We start from the raw sequence: 24,657 nt of genomic DNA on the forward strand, positions 1-24,657 counted from the left end.
AAGGATAGAACCAGAAACAATGGGTTTAAACTGCAGCAAGGGAGGTCTAGGTTGGACATTAGGAAAAAATTCCTAACTGTCAGGGTGGTTAAACACTGGAACAAATTGCCTAGGGAGGTTGTGGAATCTCCATCTCTGGAGATATTTAAGAGTAGGTTAGATAAATGTCTATCAGGGATGGTCTAGACAGTATTTGGTCCTGCCATGCGGGCAGGGGACTGGACTCGATGACCTCTCGAGGTCCCTTCCAGTCCTATAATCTATGAATCTATGAAAGAAGGAATGCTGAGCCAGGCTTTTACCCGCATTTAATTGCTCCCCGTTTCGCTCACTAGGAGGTGGGGTTAGACATCCCCAATTCCTGCAGGCATGAGACTGTTTATATCACAATTTCCCCACTCTATGACTTAGGGTATTTACTGCCAAACCAGAGAAGAATGGAGGAGTTTACACTCTCAGTGCCATGGTGACACCAGTAGCCACAAGGGCCAGGGTTCCTCTTAACATTACAGAACAGAAACAGCTTGAGCCAGCACCCAGAAATGTGGGAAATCTATTCACTACTCTTCTTCTTGAGGCAATACTTCCCCACGTGCAAGCCTTGAGTCTGTGTACAAGAGAAAGCTTCTGTGGAGAGGGATTGGGGGAACCACCAAAATGGTAACTCAAAAGTAAAATAAAACACTTGCTCCACAGACTCTTGGTCCTCTGCCTGTTTCCCACCTTGCAATGTGAAGGCCCAGTGGACATCAGCTTAGCACACCAGTCTCTTTGTCCCTTGCTGCACCCACACTCACAGTCTGGTGTCCAAGATCAGGAAAATCCCAGCCTCCAGGAGTGCATTCAATCAGCTGCACATCCTGCCTGAGGGTGGGGGAAAATGGTTGAGTGATGCTGTGTTTGGAGGTTCCACCACCTAATCCAGTGCTTAATGATTAGAGTGGGTGGCCACTGCTGCCCCTTCTTTCACCAGAAGACCCTCCCCCAATATCTAAGGTTCAGCCCCTTACATCAACTTAAGGGTTTCAGCTCTAGTGATCACTAAAAAGGTTGAAATAAGTTGAAAGGCCTTTCAGCTCTCTTTAAACACTGGAGAAGATGGCCAACCACCACCTAAGATGCTTTAAGAAGAAACTGCACCACACAGGAAAAGTCTATTCCCATTTCATCTTTCACTTGGATTTGACATCACTACCACACACTTAGCAAGTGAGCTTACAGTTAGAGAGACTTCCTCACTTAGGTTCTGTTAAGCATAGTTCTCTTCTCTACCCTTTAGTTATACAATAAGATTTCATTAGCCCTGCACCCAAGTTTTAACCCAAAACAGCCAAAATTGATTACTTTGGCAAAGCTAGTCTGACTGCTGATCACCCAGGCAAATGAGGCATGTGTGCAGATACAGTTGGTTCCTCACATCTTTCCCCATTCCTCAATAGATGGGGAAAGAGAGCTCAGTTTGAGCACAGGTTTACACACACAATCCAATTACTAGTCACAGGAAAGCAAGACCCTCAACTGTCTGAGGAGAGTTTTCTCCTCTACTATATGATACACCAGCACTAACTATAAGGTTGCAGCACTCAGACATCTAGGCCAAAAGTCTTTGTGAATTTGCAGAGAGCAGACCTAGAATCCACCTCAGTAGCTACTAAGCTGGACTTTAGTGAGACACCTTTCTGAGCATGGCTGGGGTAGGGTAGAGAGATCTTTGAGACTGTCACTGCAGGAAGGCTGAGAGTGTCATACCCTTCATTGCCTTCCACCTTCTCACCAGGGCATGGCTTAGGACCAACTGTGGGACCTCACCCCCTCCCCCCCAGATCTGCCCTATTAAATTACACAGGAGATCAGCACACATTCAGCCCCTCAGAGCAGGACTCTCAGTGATACCTCACCAGATGGACAGAGAAGTCCTGTGCGTCTCACACCTGGTTAGACACCAACTCAAAATGTTCTCGGTACCAGGACAGCCCCAGTTAACTGCCTTTTGGGTACCTAGACTCTTGTTTGGGTTCAGATCAGGTATGGGGCTGTGGTAGGGGGAGGGGGTGTCCAGCCACCATGAGTGAGAGGGGGACAGCAAGTGAAGAGACAGGACCAAACAAGTCACATCAGTCAGATTGACTCTGTGCTAATGAATACATTAGTCAGCTCACAAAGCCCTTGAGTTCCAAGATTTGAATGGAGTGAATTTGTTTGTCCTATCTCCTCCACCCCATCGCCACCCTCCAGAGTGGCACCTAGGAAAAGTAGATGGAGGTAGCAGAGCATGAAGACTCAGCATCCTCTCCACACCCCATTTACAGTGTGTGTGGTGGTGTGGGGGGAGAAGAAGAATACCCAAGTCATCATGGTTAGCTAGCTATCTTACCCCAGAAAAGGCAACAGAATATTCCCTCAGCAACAAGCCCTCCCACATTGTGGTCATTGTAGCAGAGGACATGAAATGTGCCCCCATACACAGCTGTGGCAGTGACCAGCAGTGCTGTGCCTAGAGGAAGGTACATAGTGGGTGTTTTATGTTATAGCCATTGATGAAGAAGAAGAAGAAACTCCCCCAGCCCAGGTCAGCTTATAGCTCCATATGGAAGATATGGATCTTTTGGAAATCTGACCCTCAGTGGTCAGCTTGTCTTCTGATCCTGAAGGAGAAGGTACTGGTATGACTAGCCAGAGTTAAAGTGGTGACAGAAGAGGCTCACAGCCAGCTAGGTGGAGCTGAAGTCCCCCCCACCCCAGCTGCCCCTACACTGAGGAATGAGACATTTCCCTTGACTGGTTGGTTTATTTGTTTATTAAGAGGCGACTGGAGCTTCATACAGAGCCAGACTCCCCACAGGCTGCAGCCACCACAGCACCAGGTTTCTTAGAGGCTACATTGGAGTCCCCAGTGGCTGTGGGTGCCATGGCGACAGCACCAGACTCCAAGGCAGCATCAACGGCACCCATCCGGTATCCTCTGTGGTAGCGCTTGGTGGAGCAGTAGCAACCCAGGATTCCCAGGAAGACAAAGAGTGAGCACAGCACTGCAATGGCCAGGGTGGTGACGGAGAAGGGGAGCTGCAGCCCTGTGGGAAAGAAATTCAGAGCAACACTCAGGAGAGATGTTGTGAGGGCATGTGGTCAAAGCAGCATGGTTCCAACAGGCCTCCCAGCTGTTCTCCACCAGGGAATGGTGGCTGCTGCCTAAAGCCATCAACCCTTGTGTGTGGGGCAGGGGGAAGAGAACAAAAAACCCATGCACCCCCTCCCCCCCCCCCCCCACACACACACACAGCCCAGGAAGGCTCATTTCCCCCCCACCCCCTCCTGGACACTACTCTGCTTGTGAGACATGGTGGCTTGGCCCCATTTCTATTTGGAAGAGAATAACTGACTCCAGATCTCCCCAGATTTCCAGGATATGGGCCTGCAGCCAATGGCAGCAACCCCATTAGTCAGTTCTGCCAGTTGGCTAGGTGATGAGACAATAAGGAGTTGACCAGACTGCTCATGGCCTTGCTCGTGACTACATTGAGCAACAAGTCACCTACTGAAAGATGGGTCATGGGAGTCTGTCTCACTCCAGTCAGCTCCCCCACCCCATGGCAGAGGACAGATCAGAGCACTCACCTGAGGAATCCTTCGTGTCCCCTCTCACAATGGAGTTCACAGCCCGATTGGGAGAGAACAGGTCAGGGTGGATGGCTTTAGGGGTGCCAGAGATGGCCACAGTGGAAGAGAGCTCAACAGCCCCTGCTGTGGCAGAGGTGGGCTCTGTAGAAGCCAATGTGAGGGGGCTGGAGCCCAGTGTAATGGAGGAATTGGTGGCCAGCTTGATGGGGCCAAGCTGGAGGTCTGCTTCTCCAAGGAGCCCTGCAGGGAGAAAGCAGCCACAGAGTCTGGGAGCAGATGCCGGATGCCTCACCCTCCTCCTCCTGCCATGCCAAATCCCACCAGCAATCAGCACAGGGTCTGGTGGGGTGGAAGCCACATGTGTAGCAAGCCAGATCTATCCAGCCCCATATCAGAAGCAGCTGGGCTCAGCTCTGATGACAGCCAGATGGAAGCTTAGTCTAATGGGTAAGAAAGAAAGCAGCGCTCCACTCCCCCAAATGCTAGAAGGGGCCACATGCCCATAGGGCAGCCCCTGCTCTGGTGCCAAGGCAGAGCTGAGGGGCAGGGCACAGAGACTGGAGGATCCCAGGGAGCCATTAGCCCAGGGAGCCTCCCCCAGCCCACCAAGGAATTGCAGAAGCCAGGCAAGCTCCTCCAGCAGGACTGCAGGGGGTTTCAAGGTAGGGGCAAGGTTACCTTCCCTGTCCTGAGCCAGATGCCGGCGCCGCCTCCTGCTCCCACAGCCAGCAGGGGAAGCACAGCAGGAGCAGTCGCCTCCTTCATGGGAGTGCCAGGCTGTGGTGGCTGGGTCATAGGAGCAGGCCTTGTTGTGCTGGTCAGCAGGGCTGGCAGCCACTGCCTTCAGATGGCACAGGAGGTAGATCTGAAAACATGAGAGATGTCACAGCCAGGTGTGGTTCTGTATGGGATGCAGGGAGAGCCCAGAACTCAACTCTGGGGTCAGGCTGAGGGAACCCTCTCCCCTTACAGCACCTATTCTGCCCCACACCTCTGTCCATCCCTATCTCTGTGAGGAGAGACAGGAGAGCTCATCTCCTTGCAGGGCCCTGTGGGAGAGTCCCTCGTGAGACGGCAGCCATCTTGCCTTGCTGACACTCAACCCCATACAGGGAAGTCCGTGCCCTTCCAGGTGGCTCAGGTCCCCACCTCCTCTGTACTGACCTGGCTGTTGGAAGCACCAGTGAAGATAAACGTGTCCAGCTGGAAACGGAGGAACTGGTCTCCTCGTGGGGCAAGGAAGTGGGAGCGGCTGTGCTGCCCATCCACAAGGCACCTGTAGGGAGGAGGTGTTACCCACCCAGCCTCTTCAGTGCCATGGAGCAGCCATCATCCTGGCTCCTAGACTGTCCACATGGGACCTGAGAAACAGCTTCGTCTGGGCCTGACCCAGTTCCCAGGGGTGGGGAGACAAGGAATTGTGGGGATTTGGGGCAATGGTGAAGAGGCCAGCAGCCTGCTGAGTAGCTTGGAGATACAGGAGCAGTTCAGACCATTACTAATAACTAGGGCCCTACCAAATTCATGGCCATGGAAAAACAAACAAGTCATGGACAGTGAAATTTGGCCTCCCCCCATGAAATCTGGTCTTGTGTGCTTTTACCCTATACTATACAGTGGTCACAGGGGATACTAGCATGTCTCAAATTGGGAATCCTGACCAAAAAAAGGGATTTGTGGGGGGGGGGTCACAAGGTTATTTTAGGGGGCTCATGGTATTGCCACCCTTACTTCTGTGCTGCCCTCAGAGCTGGACAGCCAGAGAGCAGTGGCTGTTGGCCAGGCACCCAGCTCTGAAGGCAGTGCCCTGCCAGCAGCAGCGCAGAAGTAAGGGTAGCAGTGCCACAATCCCACCTACAATAACCTTGTGACTGCCCCCCCCACCCAAATACCTTTTTGGGTCAGGATCCCTACAGTTACAAACACTGAAATTTCAGATTTAAATAGCTGAAATAATTAAATTGTAGGATTTTAAAAAAAAAAATCCTACAACTGAAATGGACCACATTGGACTCTGAAGGCCCACCATCCACTTTCCTCCCACACCTCTCCCTGGGCCAGTGCTGCCTAGTCCTGCTAGATAAAATGGTGCTTTGGTACCAGACACCAGAGCCTGTTCAGAGTCTTCTGCCCCAGACACTCACCCGTGGTCTGTGATGACCTCATATTTCATGGAAGATGCTGCACTTGGCCGTGCCACACACTCATCCACGTAGATCCTCAGAGGCACATGGCTGCCAGTTCTCACAGATGCCTGGATGTTTATCAGGTCACCAAGGTAGTAAGTGGGATCAGACAGGGGGGATAACCAGGTACCTGAGGATGAAGAGGAGACACACACACTTTGCCTGAGAAAGGGGTCTAAACAGAGAAAGGGGTGTAAGGCAGGAGAGATCAGCAAGAAAACAGGAGGCTTGGAGGGTGGCATCAACAGATCTGTGAGAGGGGGAACCCAAGGCTAGAATAATAGGGGCTGCAGGGTGGGACTGAGGGGTACTAACTGCTGGCATAGGAGGGGGCTATGGGTCAAGGTAAGGGGAGTTCAGGGATGAGAAGGGGTGTTGGCAGGGCTGGGGGAGAACACAGGACTGAGGTGCATTAACCAAACTTGGGGTGCCCCCAGTTCCCCCTTTTTCTGGGCAGTTTAGGTAGTATATGCATGGGCAATGAAGTTCCTTCCTAACCCATCCCCTGGAGACAAGCCTGGCTAGTGGGCTCCCAGGCCAGCCTGCCATTTAGCTATAGACTGGGTGGGATCCCCAGAGACTCCCAAGATCCCCCTGAATACACCAGTACTCACTGTCATATACATCAAGGGCAAAGTCCAGGTGCCGTCTGTGCATTAGGGTGGAGCTGAAGGGGACCCAGGTGGGCTGGAGGCCTAAGGAAGAGACATTACTGGTCCTGGAACAGAGAGGAGACAATCACTACCTCTTCCACACACCCAGGATCTGCTATTGTGTGGTGGCACGTGGCACATGGCACTCTCCTTTGGAGGTATCCTGGCAGCCACTGCGTAGCCCCTCCTGATTGCCCATCACACCCTCCAACACATAGTTGTGAGGTTAATCCCAGCAGGACTCAGTTACACATCATAGCATCTAAATCAGTGGTTCTCAAACTTTTACTGGGGACCCCTTTCACATAGCAAGCCGCTGAGTGCCACTCCCCCCTTATAATTAAAAGCCATACTTAATACCATTATAAATGGTAGAGGCAAAGGGAGGTTTGGGGTGGAGGCTGACCCCCAGTTTGAGAACCCTTGATCTACAGCCACCCTTCTATCCCCTGGCTCAGGCCAAGACTATGGTGTAGCCAGAACAGAGCTGTGGTGAAGAAGGAAGCGGATACATTCGTGAGCGCTAGTGCATTAGGACTTCAGTCTATTTCCTTGTCTCACCATGTGCACTAGCATGGCATGTGCATGGCACTATCAGGTCAGCATTGCACTAGTGCAGGTGACAGGCAGGTCACATGGACCATCAGGCCCCACCAAAGCTCTGCTCAGTTGTGCATCCCTGCAGCTGAGCCATGAGCATTAGAGACCTGGGCAGCTCTAGTTGACTGGATACCCAGCCTTAGTGTGACAGACCCAGCAACCACATCCCACCCTCAGCAGGACAATCCAGGACTCCTGACTCTCTGGCCATTAGCAAAGCTCAGTGGGGCAGCCCTGCAATGCCAAGGCCACCCTCGGCAGGAGGGTGAACAAGTCCAGGTAATGGGGAGAGACTTTGCTCCTTGAAGCAACTTGGGACAGTTCTCAGCACCTAGCACTGCATGGAAGATGCTCACTCACCTTGGGTAGAAGCAGTCTATGGGGAGGGAGAAGGCGCTGGCTCGGATCACGCCCCTCACAGCAGAAGGTCTGTAGTGGAGGAAGTTTCTGTAGTGGATGGTGTCAGGGAGGAACTATGCGGAGCAAACACAGCCGAGGGTCAGTATCCCCAAGACTACTCAGCTGCACCCTGCTCCATCCACCCAGCAGCAGGGCCTCCTGTCCAGCCATAGCCCAGGAGGATAGCTACTGTGACCAGCCAGAAGGGGAGGTGCATACACCATTGGAGAGACACCTCAGAGCACCAGCCAGTAGGGCACCATGTTTGGCCCTCACAACCCTCCAGCCACTGCCATTCAAGGGGGCAGGTAGTAAAGAGACTCCAGCTAGAGGGAGAGAATAGGTTCATCATTGCTATAGCATCAGCCACCCCCTCCTGGGGGAACATCAGGGCTTGGACCTACTGCTGGGACTCTTAGGAGCAGGAGCTGCTACCACAAGATCTAGAGGAATCCATCTTCTAGCCAGGGGCTGTAGCAGAGTCAAGCCTCCACAGATCAGCCACTAGAGGGGACATGCAGTGCCCTGAAAGAGGGGGTTACAGTGGTACCTTCCACCTGAGCATCTCATCACATGTGAACACTAAGCCTCAGCCCCCCCTGAAGGCAGCTAGTCTGTCATTTTCCAGATGGGGGCAATGGAGAGTCCCTTCCCATAGGGGCATGCTGAGTACATGGGGAACCCTGGGCACTGCTTCCAGCTCCAATAGTTCCAAGGCCTGTAACTTCTCATTTTAGATCAATCTGTGTATCCCCACCTCCTGCAAATGCAGGAACCTGTGGGCACCAGAGGAAGGCAGGAGTTACCCAAGCAATTTCACAAGCCAGCATTCACAGATCTGTTTCAGCATTTGCATTGCGCCTGCTCATCGGCAGTATTAAGCCCTCCATGGCCCCTGCAACGTACTTAGACACTGTACCATTGCACCCACTTTAACTGCAGGCATGAAGTGAAAGGCTATGGGTTAGTATCTGATGGCTAAAAGGCCCTCTCCCCTGGGCTCCCCTCCACCCAAGGGCTTCTTTGGATATAGATCCCCTATTCATTCTCTCCTGCATGGGACAGGGTGTATCCAGATTCAAGAAGAGCCTCATTGCAGTGAGTCTGTTCCGTGTCCAGGAGTGGGAGTGAGTGAATGTGAGGCTTGATTTCCATCACTCAGGAAAGGTGGGTGTCCCTCAGGAGAAAAGGAGGTCAGGGGAGGGAGGGGCTGAGGATTGAAACCAGGCTGCACTCAGCTGGAAGAAAGATTGACATCCACCCACATGACCAGCCCCCCACTGGTCTCTGCTCTCACCTCCATGGTGGCCCCACATGCCGAAAGCAGGTATTCTAGTTGGAATCTATCTGGCCCAACAGTTGTCACAGCACAGCCAGCCCCCAGCGTCAGCTCCCTGGTAGAGACAGTCACACCGTTGCCAAAGAGATCCACCAGCACCGTGATCTGAAGCCGTGAGCTGCCACACACCACTGACACTGCAGACAGAGCGCACAGGAGTTAACAGACTCAGCCACAGCATCCTCCAGACACAACAGCCCCAGAAACCTGGTCCTGGGATTTATACCACTCCCAGGACACAGGAGTTCAGGAAGGGCTGGGTAGATATCCAGCATTACTGACTGTGTCTGGGGCTGTAGTGTATTTTCATACATCATTACAAGGCTCAGGGCCATAATTCCAGTTGCTCCCAGTAGCTGCAACCCCAACATGCTCCTTCCACTCCATTCCAAACACCTGCCCTGTGCCTGAGAGGCCATCCTTGATCCCTAGCACCTCCCAGGGTCCAGCTACCAGATCTGTGCTAGCAGGAGAGGGGATTTCCCCACCACCCCAACAACTCATCCCTCATTACCGCTGCCCAGGGGCATGCACTGATACTACTCCTGGGAGGAGCAGCCAGTGACAATGTGACCAGATGGACAAGCCCAGTGTCAGCAGAAGGGGTGAGCGTCCAGTGGTGCAAGTAGAGGATCCACCAACCACCATCACTGAGAGATATGTCCCTTGCACCTCATTACACTGAGCAAGACAGTCCTTAGATCTATGGCAGCTACTGAATCCTGGAACTAGACGGCTTAGAATTGCAATAACACACTGGTGACATGCAGGGTTATGGAGACTCGGACCTTGTCTACACAATATTAGTCTGTTAGAGCTATATGGCAAAGCCCCCTAGTGCAGGCTGAGCTTATGCCAACAGAAGATGTTTTTCTGGTCAGCAGAGTAATACCACCTCCTGGAACAACATTTGCTAAGCCAAGAGAAGCTCCCTTCTGTTGTCATAGCTGTGTCTACATGGGATTTTTGGCAGCTTACCATGTTCCCCCCCCACACACACACACACACACCCCTGACTGACAAAAAGCTGAGTGGAGACCCGGCCCTAGTCTGCCCGGACTACGTCTCCAACAGCCCCCAGCCTCCCAACTCAGACACAGAGGACCAGGAATCACCTCCATTTCAGGAGGGTGGAAACTGGAGCCACAGCAGTGCCAGGCTCTACCAACCCCAGAGCTGAAATACCAGACGCTGCCTTCAGCCATCTACCCCTGATTGTGGAGGAGGAACAAGGAAACTGTCAGCCAGCAGGTTACACCAGCTGTGACAGATCTCACTGATAAAGCCAGGTTAGAGGCAGGAGAAAGTGAGAGCATTAACCATTAAAAGGACCCAAAAGGCATTGAGGAGCACCAATGCAGCTTGCCACCAAGCATCCCAGGGTGGGGGCAGGAAATGGAGTCAGATATTGGACAGCAACTGCTGAATCTGTGGGTGCCTCAAGCCAGACATCCCAAAAATGAGGTACCCAGAAATCCAGCAGCCACTCTGGCAAGCTTTGGTTTCAGCAAGGTCACCCCTTCAGAGCAAGGACTAGAACCCAGGGCCCCCCAACTCAGAGGTTCAACCTACTCTAGCCACTAGGCCATACCACCCCAGAAGTCTCATAAGTGGGCACACAGGAGTGTCCTGCTGGTATCTCCTTGTGTTACAGATCTCATGCCACCAGAGGCACCTAGATAACTACCACAAGAGGAACCTTCACTGTTGTCTCATTGCTGCCACTAAGCCCCAGGAAGCCAGCCACCAAAATGCAGTGTTGTATCCTTTGAAAGAGCAGGTCTGTTAACCCACAAACTGCTCAGACCCATCCCACCTGGGACAAAGTCAAGGGTTAGGATTTTGGGGGAGGGGGCGGGAGGAGGAAGGGGGAGAGAGAGAGAGAGAGAGAGGAGAGAAGCACAGTGGATTCCTCACTACAGACCTCAGCTACATCTCATCACCTTATTGCAGCTCCTACATCAATAACTGCTTCCCTAACACCTATCACCAGCAGGCTGGAGACTGTTCTGTTGAATAGTGGCAGTATCTACCACTGTTTTACGAGATTAGAGAAGCAAGGTGAGTGAGATGATCTTTTATTGGGCCATATTGGTCCACTAAGAGGTATTACCTCCTCCACCTTGGTGCTGTAATATCTTGGGATCAACATGGCTACACTGCATAGAGTAAGAGATTAGCTATTTAGGCCCTAGGGAACTTGCATACTTAGGGAGATTTAAAGCCACAGACTGGCAGAGGGAGCAACTTCCACACCCAGCATCTGCAGGGAGACTGGGGTTTCCCACATGGGCCAGGAGGAAATGAAACTTTGTAGGCACTCTGCCAGCAGATAAGAGTCACTGAGCAGGTGCCCAGAATACATTCCATACAGGAGAGCCCTAGGTTTTACCTGCCCAGAACATAGAGTTCCAGTGCAACACTGGAACAACAGGATCTGGATCCGGCTCTGCCCACCCAGCAGCTCTTCCAGGAGGCTGGAACCCAGAGCAGGAAGTCCCCACACAGTTGGAGGATAAACCACAGCAAGAGGCTCAGTTCACACCCAGCATCCCTCATTCCCCCCACTTTACCTGAAGCAGTTTGAGCCCAAGCACCAGTGACTAAGAGGAGCAAAGGCCAGCAACCCCCAGGAGCTCCCATCTTCCACTCCCCCTTCAGGAAACAGCCACATAAGGAAAAGCTGCCCCCACTGGCTGGTTTTATACAGGGGGCAGCAGCACTCAGGTGTCTGCGATTCCTCCATTACCAGCATGGGCCACAGTTCCAGTCCCATCCTCTGCAGCTTTGACAAGGGGCAGGTGAGAGTGGCCAACCAAAGCCAGGCAGGCTCTAGCTAGTAGCTGTCTGCTACTCTGAGCCTTTGTCATTGTAGGTTCAGCTCCCAGGAGTGGTAACTCTGCCCCTTTCCTAGTGAGGATAAATTAAAAGCCCCCTACCCACTTCTGTCAGAGACTTTATGTCTGTTTACAACCCCTTTGTGGTAAGAGCAGGTTTGTTTGTAAAGTTTCTACCCATTGTTTCCCTGTATCCCTCCAACACTGGGGGATGAAACCCTCATACACAGGCAAGACCACAACCTTTGGGGTTGAGGTGGGGTACCTCCCAGGCAAGGATCTCCTAGTGCTATGCACAGATGGATGAACTAACACTCCCCCGACCTCAGTTGGTGAGTGAGGAAGGAGCCCCCAAAACACCCCCATTATACTGATGGGAAAGTGAGACACAGAACATTCAAGGGCTAATTTTTCAAGTACCCACTAGTTTTGGGTGCCTAATTTGAGGCTCCTGGGGCCTGCTGTTCAGAGGTGCTGGGCAGCCCTGGCTTCAGCTGAAATCACTGGAATCCTGGACCCCAGAACCACCCACCTCAGTGCCATCCTGAGCCCCCACCTAGCTCTACCAGTGCCTGTCAAACCTGACCCTAGGCCCCCTCTATCCCATCCCTGGGACCCCTGCCACACACAGCTCTGGTGCTGATGAATCTCAATCCCAACCCACAGTGCCCCATTACCCCAGCCCTGGCCTCCCCTCATAGCTCTGCCAAGGCCCCTCAATCCCAACCTGTAACCCTCTGCTATCCTACCCCAGGGCTCCCTACCCCAGCTCTCCTGATGCCCCTCAATCCCAGCCTATGGCCAGGGTCATCTACACACAATGACCTGGGAAACCAGGAAGGGATAAAACCAAGAAGCCCAAATTCCCTTTCTGTTACCCTGGTGCACAACTTCACTTGTGTGTCCCGTGGTGTCCATGTGCCTGGGCAGAGGTGTTAGCCAGCTGTGGCCTCACAGTCGTACAGCCCTTCAGTGAGATGTCACCCGGGGCCGGTGGCACCAAGTTCACCAGGGTGGTGGGGGATGGGGGTATGAACTGTGACTGGGAAAATTCCATCTAGGTCTCTGGTGCCAGTTGGCTCCTCGCAGCACCCAGAGGCCATGGGGAGGGAGTAGTGGTCTGACAGCCCCAGCCAGCTCTGTCTGTGCTGGTCTCTGGGGCACAGACCTGCCCATACTGCTGGGCATTGCTCAATGTCTCCCGTCTGCTATGGGGAAGCAGCAGGGTGAGACAAGCCAGGGGAGGAGGGCAGGGCACCCTGGTGTCCCCGCCTCCTTCCAGCTGATAAATACCAGGTCCTAGTCCAGGTCCCAGCACAGCCAGAGAGTGATTGGAGACAGAGGGATGATGAGGACTTTGGTGACCATGCTAGTTGGGCTCCTGCTCCTGTACCTCACCCCTGGGGGGCTGTGCCAGGGCTGTGGTGAGTCAAATGGCCCTGTGCCATGTACCCCTCCTCTCTATGATGTGACTTCTGGGGTGGCAGGGGGAAGGGAGCCTTTCCCCATCAGAGCCTTCCCTTGACTCGTGTAGCTACACCCCACAGCCTGGGCACAACCTGCTTTTCACTGGGGTGCGAGCTACTCCTGTCGTCTCTGCTGCCAACACGGGTGTGCAGTGTAGACATCACCCAAACCTGGAAGCTGGTCTGTCCAGTTCGCCTGGGAGCTCAGGAGGAGTTCCCCTTCCTGATGCCCCACTGGAGGCTGAACAATAATAGCCTCATTGTCCCTGCCATCCAGGCCATGGCGGCCTCTCGCCTCCCCTCTCTCCTGCCTCTTGCACCGGCCTGGGAAATTTCACACATGGCGGAGGGTGGGGGAAAGAGGGGGAATAGGGAAGCGGGGACAGGGATCATGGATGCAGCTGTCTCTGGGCCAGGACACAGGTGACCTGCAGCATGACACTGTGTCAGCATTGGGCACTGGAGATGCTGGCTGGCTCAGGTGCTGAAGTCACACCCCATCTACCTGGGGGGCTGCAGAGACCGTGCCCTCCCTTCACCATGTGCAAACAGCCTGTGCAGAGCATATCTGCATAGCTACAATGCCAGGGAGAGACGGGGGGGTGGGCAGGGAGGTTTTGGGGGGGCTGATGAAGGTGGGTTTAGAAATAGGGTGTAATTGGCATGGGGCTAGGACTGGGAAGTGTTAACTTCCTCCTGGCTGATGCCTGGGGCCCCGCATTCCCCCCTCAGCTGGTTCTGGGGGTGGGGGGAAAGTTGAATAGGCCCCCAGCTGTGACTACCCATGTGTGATCCTGGCTCCTCCACCAGCCGTGAATGAAGCTGAGCACCCCCTAGTGAGGGATCTGCAGAAGAAGATGATCTATTCAGTGGATGCTAGTGCTCCCCCAAACCCCAGCATCCTGCTTTCCCTGCGGCTGGCCCAGGACCACAACATGCGCATCGAGCAGGACATGCTGAACAAACTGAGCCAGGACGCAGTGCAGCGAGCTGGTAAGGGCTTTACCCCCCTCCCCACACATAGACACCCACCAGGCATGTGGGACTCTGACACTGCCCCCCGAATAGAACCAGCCTTCCCAATCCTCCATTAGGAAGTGGGGTCCCCAATAACCCCACATATAAAGTCAGACCCCCTGAAAGGGTAATGGTGACCCCACAACAAAGCTGTCCCCCAAATATGCACCCCTCTGTGAGATAGAGGTGACCCCATAGCAGCCCCCAAAACACAGCCATCTCCCCATGCCCACTGTGCCCCACAGCACCCCAAAAAACAACAGCCATCTCCCCACCCCTTCGCGTCCCATGGCACCTCCATTGGGTACAATACTGGTGCTGAAACTCTGCTCCCTTCTGGAAAGCATGAAACCAAAGGGAGAAGAGAAAAGCAGAAAAATAAAGGGAGACAGATAGGAACAGACAGACTGATGGGGCAGGGTGGGGGGGAAAGAGACACACCCAAGGGGGGTGAGGTGCAGGGAGACTGGGGAAGGGAAGCAGAGGATGAGGCTGGGCCTGGGGCAGAGACAGTGGTTGGGGCAGTGGGGCAGAGGCTGGGGCAGGGAGCATAGGGCAGGTTTGCAGCATGGCCAGCCCCACTGACCCCCACCCCTGGCGTGCTGCTTTTCAGTTGTGTCCTTCTCCTCGGGCCAGGTGGCCCTACATATCCTGGCTCAACAGGCCTCCTGCTCCGACCCCCGGCGGGTCTCTGCGAACAGCTCTACCATCAACCTGGTGCATCTTCTGGAGCAGAAGTTCCAGGCGGAGCTGCAGAACATAGGTGAGGAGCCCAAGCCTTGGGGGGAGGGGGGGAGATCCTGCCTGGCTCAACCCCTCTGCACCCACACAGTCGAGCTCTCCCATCCCCTCACTCCCTTTCCCTTCTTTCTCTCCCCATCTCTCTGTGTCTCCCTCTCTCAGGCCCTTTCCCCCATCCCACGCCCTCGGGCGGCAGGTTTGTATAATTTTTGGTGGTGCCCAGAATGGGTCTAATCCCCCTCCCGCCCTCGCCCCCACCCTCCTGCCTTGTAAGCGGATATATATTTTATTAAATAGTGTAAAAATGGACTGGAAACTGTAAGCGTTTAAGTTTCTCTTTATTGCACAATATCACTATCATAAGAAAAAATTATTTAACTAAGAATGTCAACATTATTAATACTCTTTTGAATACGGAAACAACCATACACTCTTTGATCAGTAACCCTCAAAAGCAAATACTTTCTAAAATTAAAACAAATATAGCCCCTTCTTTTGCGATGTTCTTCAGGAGGCAGCAAACACTTTTCGTCGTTGTTTTGGTTCTTGAAATGAAGTCATCCAGGAGACTTGCAATGTCCAATTCAGAGGTAGAATTCTTATGAACATGCAGAAATGCCAAGTGATTTAGACTTTCTTGGCCCATGTCGTTTGCAAATAATTTTTCAGTCGGCGCAAGCAACTGAATGATTGCTCAGCAGTGCAGGTTGTAGTCAGAATTGTATAGAATAATTTCAGGAGAATTGTAACTTCTGACAACATGTCATTCAAGCCTTTGTTTTGTTTTAGAAATTGCTTCACTTCACTCACCGAATTAAGCTGGCAATTTCTCGATCTGCAAATATCACTCTGGCTTGGACTCCAGTAAATTTGCCGGACACATTACTGGTTCCGTTGTAACACTGCCCCCGGCAATCAGAAAAGGGCAAATCACACCTGAGAAGTGTATCTTTCACAATTTTGAAAAGAGAAGCAGCATCCATTGCATCAGTTTGGTAAAACCCAATAAACTCCTCATAAATCTCCCAGTCTTTACTAGAAAAGAACCTTAAAGAAAAATTTACTTGTTCTTTTCTTGACAAATCGGTAGTCTCATCCATTACAATGGCATAAAACTTAGAAGCCTTTATCTTTTGCACAATTTTTCTTCGCACCATCATTGCCATCATTTCGATTATTTAGTTAATAACCTCATGTGACAGTCACTTGTATTTTGTGTGATTAAGCCACTGTCTCAGTTCCTCAGAATCTGTACTGCGTAGCAACAAGAGCTGCATCAAATTTGAATCACTCTCATTCTGTCCACATAATGCTATTCCTTGTTGAGCTAGGTACTGAACACTGGTAAAAATGTTGTGTGGTGCAATCCTAGCTGATTGTGACCCTTTTCTGCAACTGGACAACATTAGTGCAGAAACATTTACCTGTGATTGCAGAGCAGCATACTTCATTACCGCTTCCTTGTGACAAGAGGATTTTTTGTGTGATGTAAAACCACGCAATGCGAGTCTCCAATCTTGAAATCCAGACAAAACCAATGTTAGTTCGGCCTTCATAGAAAATATTAAGATCTTCTTTTCAGAACAGTTTTTGCAGACTGAGCAAAAAACTCTGTTTAATTTGCTATTGTACTCCAACCACTTAAATCTTGATAGCCAAGATTGCTGAAAACTCCTTTTCTTATTTTGTGGATTTGCCGCATATTTCTTTTGTATAACTTCAGTTTGAAAGCTGAATGTCGAACTCAGGCCGTCACTTGATGAATTACCCTTTTTTTCTTTTTCTCTGGGTAACTTTATTAAGAATTTATCCATTGTTGATTATTAGTGGTCCTACAAATCAAGAATTTGTTGCTGGGATAAAATGAAGCTACAACGCGTCGGCAACACAAGATTACAAGGGTCAATTAAAAGTGGAAAGTCAGAAGCAGCACTTGCCTGCTTCAATATATTATATTTTGTTGTACCTGCTGTGACGAAGTGAGAATGTTCTTAATGTTTTCTCTGCATATTGTGTGGGTGCCTCAGTTTCCCCTGCAAGGTGCCAACTGAAGGTGTTGGAGAACAAAGAGATCAGGGGGCCTTCTTGTCCGGAGACAAAGGCCAGAGGAGGGGCTGGAGGGAGTGTCAGTTTGGAGCTGGCTGGGGAAACAGGGAGAGATCCAGTACTTGGGTCTGGGCTCCTCACCCCCCCAAGATGGACCTGACTGAGGGGTCCTGTTTTCTGCACCTACAAGCTCTGTTTTAGACTGTGTTCCTGTCATCTAATAAACCTTCTGTTTTACCGGCTGACTGCGGAGTTGGGGTGCAGGAACCTCTGGCTTCCCCAGGAGCCCTGCCTGTGCGGACTCGCTGCGGGAAGCACACTGTGTGGAAGAGCATGCTGAATGCTCCGAGGTCAGACCCAGGAAGGTGTAAGCTTCTTGCCCTGGAGACAGTATGCTCAGAGAGAGGAGGCTCCCACAGAGTCCTGATTGGCTTCGTATTCAGTAGTTTCAGAGCATCCCAGCATCCCCTTCCACACTGTGCGCTTCCCCGGGAGTCCGCACAGGCACCAACACTCCCTCCAGCCCCTCCTCTGGCCTTTGTCTCTTTTCCAGGCATTAGGTGGCCACCTGATCTCTTTGTTCTCCAACACCTTCAGTTGGCACCTTGCAGGAGAGCAGCCCAGGTCATCAGCTGCCAGGAGACAGGGTGTCTACAACAATCACACACCCTTATCCCACCACCTAGATCCTTAAGAAATGCATAGGGGAAACTGAGGTACACACACAATATTCAGAGAAAACATTAAGAACATTCCCACTTCGTAACACCTGTATACAACCAATTATATACTTTAAAGGGTGTAAAATAATCAAGTATTGTGCTAAACACGATCATACCCCAAACTGACTGCCAAATTTAAGTTGTGTGTTTTTCCCCTCAGGTGAGGGCTCTGGGGTGGGGCTGAGGATGAGGGGTTCACAGTGCAGGAGGGGGCTCAGGGCTGGGGCTCAGGGTTAGGGTGCTGGGGGTGCAGGCTCTGGGGTGGGGCAGAGCCAGGGATGAGGAGCTTGGGGTGCAAACAGGCTGCCCCAGGGCTAGGGTCAGAGATGATTCCCCCCACAACCCTCTCCCTGCCAGCAGCAGCAAGCTCCAGGTGAGGGACACCTCCTCTTCCCCCCCCCGCCCCCCCGCAGCACACTCACTCTGCACCACTGTCACTGCACATGCTCCTAGGGCCCCTCTCAGGTCCAGGAAGCCCCCTCACTTCCCCTATGGGGGTATTGGGGGGGGCTGCCATCATGTGTGGCCTCCCCTGCTGCTGCCACTCACAGTAGCCTCACTGGGGATGGGAGACAGGGCTGCCTCTTGCCCAGCGTGGGGCAGGAGTGGTGGCTGCAGGGCGGGAGGGAGGACAGGATATCACAAAATTCACCCAAGCCCCAGCTGCTCAGGTGTAGGAAGCCCCCCACCCAGTCTCCCCTGCAGTGGGTGGGTGCTGGGGTGGGGGGGAAGGGCTGCCATCACATGTGGCTTCCTTCCTCCCCTGCTGCAGCCTGCTGCCCCTCACCATAGTCTTACTGGGTGTGGGGGATAGGGCTGCCCCTTGCCTAGCGTGGGGAAGGAGTGGGGGCTGCGAGGGGGCAGATTACGGGGTCAAACACTCACCAAAGCCCCAGCAGCTGCTCAGGTGAGTGAGGTCTCCTGCCGGAAGCCCCCTTGGCGTCTCCTCCCGGTGTGTGCCAGGGGAGGGGAGGGCTGCCAAGCACGTGTGCGCCTCCTCCTCCTCCCCGTCCTGAGGTGCAGCAACCAGGGCCCCAGCCTGCTGCCAGAGTCTCTTGTTGCCATAGGCAGCAGCAGCTGGCGCCGGCAGGCAAGGGAGAGCCACTCGCCGCTTTCATTCTGGCAGGGACACTCCGGGGTCGGGAGGGATGCGTGGGAGGGTGGCAGGTGGGGGCCGGGCCCGCTCCAGGTAGGGCCGGGGGAGAGACCCAGCTCCAAATATTGGTGGAGCAGGGCCCCCAGCCCTGAATATTCGTGGAGCCCGGGCACCACAAAAGAATATATCTCACCACCCATGCCCCCCGTTTTGCCCCCTCTGTCCTGGCCCCAGTCTGTATGTCTGTGGCTAACAAGAGGTCTCTCCCCCACAGCAATCCATGGCAACCCCTTGACCAACTTCTACCAACTCAGCTTGGACGTACTGGTCCTGTGCCAGCTGAACGGCCGCCTCTCACCAGCCAATGCCAGCGCCCTCCTCAGCCCGGACCACAAGAAGTATTACCTCGGCGGCCAGTTCTCTGTGGGTGGGTAAAGGCACACAGCCTCCTATACCTGGCGGCCTATGGCTTCCCCTATGGGGAGGTCCCGGGTGGTAGGAGCTGGGATCCCCATGACTGTCCCCTGGGGTGGGTGCTGGGATGACCCTGTCCCTCACCTCTCTCTGGCGTGGTAGTCCCATCTGAGCCACTTTTCCGGTCCCCACAGACACTGCAGCGGTGGCAGTCCTGGCTCAGATCTGCCTGCAGACCAGGGGGCAGCCCCTCCCCCCGAAGGTGCATAAGAAGATCAGACAGAACGTGCAGTGGCTAGTGGACAAAATCCTGGCTAAGAAGAGACGAGATGGAGTGATCGGGAACATCTACAGCACCGGGTTGGCTATGCAGGTGAGGGACCAGAGTCCCAATGGGAATCAAAGGGGGTAGGACTGAATTCTAGCTTCACCCACAATCCAAAGACCCTCCCCACAACTGCCGAGCATCTGGATAATTCAGCTGTGGAATAGTTAATGTCAGCAATTACTGTGTCATTGGTAGGTTCCAGAGTTAACACCATATTGCCATAAATGGAGGCAGCTCAGTGCCAGGTAGTGAAAGAACAGAGGATTTGGGCTGCAAATTCCCTCACTGATAGAAGGCCTTACATATCCCTCCCTTCTGTCTACATCCCAGTCACCCTTCTGCTCTCTCCCTAGTGGGCCATCCGGACGTGTTCTTGTAGCCCCTTCCCAGCTGCCTTTGCTTGCAGTCTTGTCCTCTATCACAGTCATGTTGGGCGTGGGCAGCCAGGCCCCAGCAGGTAACCCTGCCTTCCTCTCTGTCCTCCACAGGCCTTATCTGTCTCATCCAGCTATCTCAAACCCGGGGCCTGGAACTGCCTCCAGACTCTGCACAGGGTCCTGGATGAGATTCCCCAGGGCACATTCAAAAACCCCATGGCTGCTTCCCAGATCCTCCCTTCCCTAGAGAACAGGACCTACCTGGACGTGAGTAGGCTCAACTGCTCCATGAACCCAGGTAAGGAGAGAAGACCAAAGGCAGCATCCCTTGGGTTGCTAAGTGCAGAGGCCCCATTCTCCCAGCGCAGGACATGAGAACTGGTAGCACCCAGGCTGACAAAGCCCATTAATTCAACCATGCACTGGAAGGGTGGCCTAGTGGTTGGGCTCTTACCTGGCATTTAGAAGACCCATGTTCAGCTCCCTGCTCAGCCAGCCTTGGGCAAGTCACTAAGGGTACATCTAGACAGCCAAAAAAAAACAACAACCCTCTGGCAGAAAGATTTAGAGCTTGAGTCAACTGACATGGGCTCGTGTGGCTCACGCTGGAGGCTAGAAATAGTAGTGTAGATATTTGGGCTTGGGCTGGAGCCTGGGTTCTGAAATCTGGTGAGGGATTGGGTCTCAGAGCCCTAATGTCTTCACTACTATTTTTAGCCCCAGAGCTCAAGCCCAGATCAGTGGACTCAGGCTCTGAGACTTGCTCCCATGGGTTTTTTTTTGATGTTTGGATTTTTTTGCTGTATAGATGTATCCTGTGTCTTTGTGCCTCAGTTTCCCATCTGTACAATGTGGTTAATAGCACTGTCCTGCCTCGTCGGGGTGTTGTTAAGGATGATAATTGGGCCATCTAAAGCACCTGAGGCAGACAGAAACACATGTAGCAAGGGATGGGGGGGGGATGGTTTTCCCATCCCATGAGAATTTTTGATATTTCAAAAATGTTTCCCATCCTGAATGAGGCTGAAAAGGCAAAAAAATCTCAAAAATGTTCGCAAACTGAAGATTCAAGAAAGAAAGAAAGAAAGAAACAAACAAAAATTAAATTTTTCAATTTGTATCCATCAAAATGTTTCCTTTTGATAGCATCAAAATGTTTCTACTACAAATTTACCCGCTTTTTTTCTCGGTAAATTTACTAAAATTTCTCAGTGAAAAGTTTTTTCAGGTTGAAAAACCAAAACTTTCCAGTTCAGCAATCTTTCTGCCAAACATTTTTCGATGCGGGAATTTCTACCAACTCAACACTGCTTCATGAACAGTTCAGACACCAACTCAGCATTTTTCAGTGAAAAAAAGGTTCATTGAAAAATTCCTGCTCAGTTCTACTGTGTAGCCCGTGCTAAGCCAGTGTGGCTCTACGTCTCCATCTAGTGACTGGAGGGCCTAGAGATTTATGAGTCTCAATCTAAAGACTCTTGTCCTTAGCTCAATCACCAGACCATCATCATCATAGATCCAAAGGCCCTGGGTTCAGTCCCAGCTAATCTCCTTCCCAGAGGGCCATTGCCTAGATCCTCTCTGTCTTTGCTTCTGCCTCTTTCTTTCCCCTTGACTCTAATGGGACTGGAGTCCCTGCAGTCAGAGAGTCGCTCTCTCCAAGGTATATGTGGCAGTTCTTCACCCTCTCTCCTCTTTCTCCCCACACAGATAATCTCCCCCTGTCCACCGCCAGGCCCGCCCCACCCACTAGCTGCCCACCTAGCATCAGTGTCACCTACACTGTTGCCGATAGTCTGAACAACACATTCAACAACTCTATCAGTGTCACCGTGCCCCAGGGCTCTGTCTTCTTCAAGGTGATGGAGGTCGCACAGGATAAAGACCCCAGCAAATTCAGGTACTTGCTCAGCCTGGCAATGCGGCACCCATTGCTGGTGGCAGTAGCAGCAGCGGAGAGCAGGCTAGATGGTAGCATGGGGCTCCTAGGGCAACAGAGATTTAAAAAAACAGAGGGGTCCCTAGGATCACAGGGGGGACATGCCCCTGCTACCCCACTGTGCATGGGGGCAGGTTAAACCCTCAGGGGCTGGGAAGGGGGATCAAGGCTGGTTCCTCCGCATCACTCAGCTGGACAATGTCTCCTTGGGATGGGGAGATTGGAGCTCAGGCAGGGGCCAGCTTGGCTGCTTCTCAATCCCTTCCTCCTCCTCCCCCCGCCCCCCAATGGCATGGGAGTTCAGTCTCACTGTGTCCTCAGTTGCATGTCCCTGTGGAGTGGGGGTTGGAGAGGCTATGAGGCAGTGGTAACCAGGCCTCCTGCATGACTCTCTCTGTCTCTCTTTAGCTTCACGTACACGCAGAGTTCCTGGGGCCCGTACATCACCTCCGTGCAGGGGCTGCAGGCCGATAACAACCAGCACACCTACTGGCAACTCCTGAGCAATGGCATCCCGCTGAGCCAAGGTGGGACAGGGTGGGGAGCAGTGTGAGGGGAGAGGGACTGTGGGGGGAGAGAGGGATGAACAGGGGGGTGAGAGGCACAAGAGAGGGGTGTGAGAGGCACAAGAGAAAGCAGGGATGAGAACCTGGAGAAGACAGTTGGACCCAGGGAGGGGCTGGTGTGCAGGTGGGTGGTTGGGGCTGAGGGGCCACTGACCCCATTTGCGTCCCTTACCCTCCCTTTCCTCTCCTCTTGTTCCAGGTGCTGGGGACTACGTCGTCTCCAACAGCGAGAGGCTGGAGGTCAAATTCTCTGTGTACTGAGCTCCAGGGCACTGGCCAGCCTGGGGACAAGGGGTGCTCCAGAAGGTGCAACTTGTCCTGGCCTTTCTACTGTCCAGAGATTTCAGGGTTCAGCAGCCCCCACCCCTTCCCCCCAGAGCAGGGGATAGGACGGGCCCCTGGAGACAACTGTGTCTTGTTTTCATATCTGTGTGACTGTTTCCCAAGCTCTGCCTGTGTCTGGCCCTCGCTCCTGAAATAAACCCTTTGCAAGAGCTGGCCGCACCGTGAGGGTTATTCCAGGCAAGGAGAGGGGCTGAGAAACTGGGAATGCAGGTAATGGAGCCTCTGATGGGCACCCTCCATCTGGAAACACAGCACAGCAGCAGGGCTGCTTCCCCCACCATAGATAAGGGCTCACCCGGGAGCAACCATCCCCCATTCATGGTACTGGCCAGTGAGGTGCTAGACTCACCCTAAAGACTCTGTCTCCTCCATGGTACTGGCTAATGGGGTGCTGGGCTCACCATGGAGTCACCATCCCCTCTGGGGCCCTGGCCAATGGGGCACTGAGTAGTGGTCCCCAGGCCTGGAATCTCCCTTGCTGGGGCACTAGCTGTAGAATCGTTAGTGGCAGGTCATTAAGGCCTTTGGTGAAGCAGGACGGGCTGGAGAGCACTGCTGATGGAGAATAGGAGGCTAATGGTGTTAACAGCCCAGCTAACCCCTTCTTCTGCCTGGATCCCCAGCGGCAGCACTGCCTGGAATCCTTGCCTCACCCACTCTGGGTCCAAGCCCCCCAGCAGTGGCTGATCCACATGGGAGGGTGATGATTCTCCTAAAGCTGCCAGCTGGGAGACGTAGCCCTTTAGCCCTAGAAATGGTCAGGGCCGCTGAGAGCGGGTTCAGGCCCCGGTGAAAATTTTTTTTCGGGCCCCCCAGCAAGGGCAGACCAGCTAAAAATCTTTACATGGGATTTGTATTGATGTGCAAAAAAACCCCAAAAACAAATATGCCCTGCCTGGTATACAAACGAAAGACAAAAACATATGCAACATAGTCAGGCCCCGGGCTCCAGTAATTTGTACTGGCTTCCCCCCCTCTCGTCGGCCCTGGCAGTGGTGGCCTCAGCCACCTCACCTGGCCCTTGGAAACTGGGCCTGAAGGGAAAGAGGCTAGAGCTGTGGACTCACCCTACCGGGGGAAGAAGCAGTAAACCCCACTGACTGTGATATCCACTGTGCCTCCACAGCAGAACCCAGAGGTGTCAGAGGCCTGGATCATGGACCGTGGTTAGAGGAGGCTCCACTCTGTGGGCCACGTCTTTGGAGATGGCTCTTCCCATAGGCACGTGCCCCGCAGCACCCCACTTCTGCCATCACAACCCACTCGGAAATTACTGCCTAGGGAATTAGAAAAAAAATACAGGGAGAGGGCTAGGGAGAGCGATGGGACTCAAGAGCCAGTGAAAACTTTCTAGTGGAAAAGTGTTTTCCAATGGATCAAAAAAAAAATCAATTTTTAATATCATTTTGTAAGGAAAATAAACCCTTTTTTCCTTCCCTTTTTTAGTTCCACCCACCCCCAGCCTTATAAAACAAAATGGAAAAACATCAAAAAAAAAACCCCAAACATTCAAATGGTGGGGGAGTGGGGTGGGGTTTGGTTTTTTTCTGATTTTTTGTGTGTACATGCGCAAAACATACTTGCCTTTCTCCTACCAGCTCTAAAGGGAATGAACCAGCTTTTAGTTATTATTGATTTATCCAGGTTCCAATGGTGCTGGGTGCTGTACATACACAGGACAAAAAGATGATCCATGCCCCAAATCAATTACAATCTAACTTTAACCCAATGGGGGCAGTGACTAGGCTCTGTCACCCCTTAGTGAATCTGTGCTACATAATCCCGGAAGCCCCCCTGCTCTGATCTCTCCAGGTCGCAGTCCCCGATCCCTAAGTGTGCGTTTGCTGCCCTCTCCAATTTGGTGCCAGTTACATATTGAGTCACAGTGGCAGACTGCCCAAGGATTAGCGGGACTGTCCCATGTCGATGCCTCAAACCCCCTGTCCTAGCTGAAGAAGAGTATTTCCC

General features: G+C 52.8%; 2 protein-coding genes across 2 annotated transcripts; one reads left to right on the forward strand and one right to left on the reverse strand.

Annotated features, from left to right (window-relative positions):
* Positions 1-2,817: 2,817 nt before the first annotated feature.
* On the reverse strand, positions 2,818-9,325 carry LOC117876553 (zona pellucida sperm-binding protein 3-like). Its single transcript, XM_034768812.1, has 9 exons — positions 9,310-9,325; positions 8,754-8,932; positions 7,418-7,530; positions 6,419-6,522; positions 5,763-5,934; positions 4,783-4,894; positions 4,297-4,483; positions 3,616-3,858; positions 2,818-3,071 (listed from the first exon to the last, which is right to left on the reverse strand). The coding sequence occupies exons 1-9, from the start codon at positions 9,323-9,325 to the stop codon at positions 2,818-2,820; spliced, it is 1,380 nt and encodes a 459-aa protein (XP_034624703.1).
* Positions 9,326-12,959: 3,634 nt separating this feature from the next.
* LOC117876009 (transcobalamin-1-like) lies at positions 12,960-22,836 on the forward strand. The gene is made up of 9 exons (XM_034767689.1): positions 12,960-13,056; positions 13,909-14,091; positions 14,729-14,878; positions 18,995-19,147; positions 19,329-19,507; positions 19,951-20,137; positions 21,550-21,739; positions 22,187-22,305; positions 22,544-22,836. Exons 1-9 carry the CDS (start codon positions 12,978-12,980, stop codon positions 22,603-22,605), a joined length of 1,302 nt encoding a protein of 433 aa, XP_034623580.1. The 5' UTR covers positions 12,960-12,977; the 3' UTR covers positions 22,606-22,836.
* Positions 22,837-24,657: the final 1,821 nt, after the last annotated feature.

The sequence above is a fragment of the Trachemys scripta genome, chromosome 4 (genome assembly GCF_013100865.1).
Source record: "Trachemys scripta elegans isolate TJP31775 chromosome 4, CAS_Tse_1.0, whole genome shotgun sequence".
Lineage (NCBI taxonomy): Eukaryota > Metazoa > Chordata > Testudines > Emydidae > Trachemys > Trachemys scripta.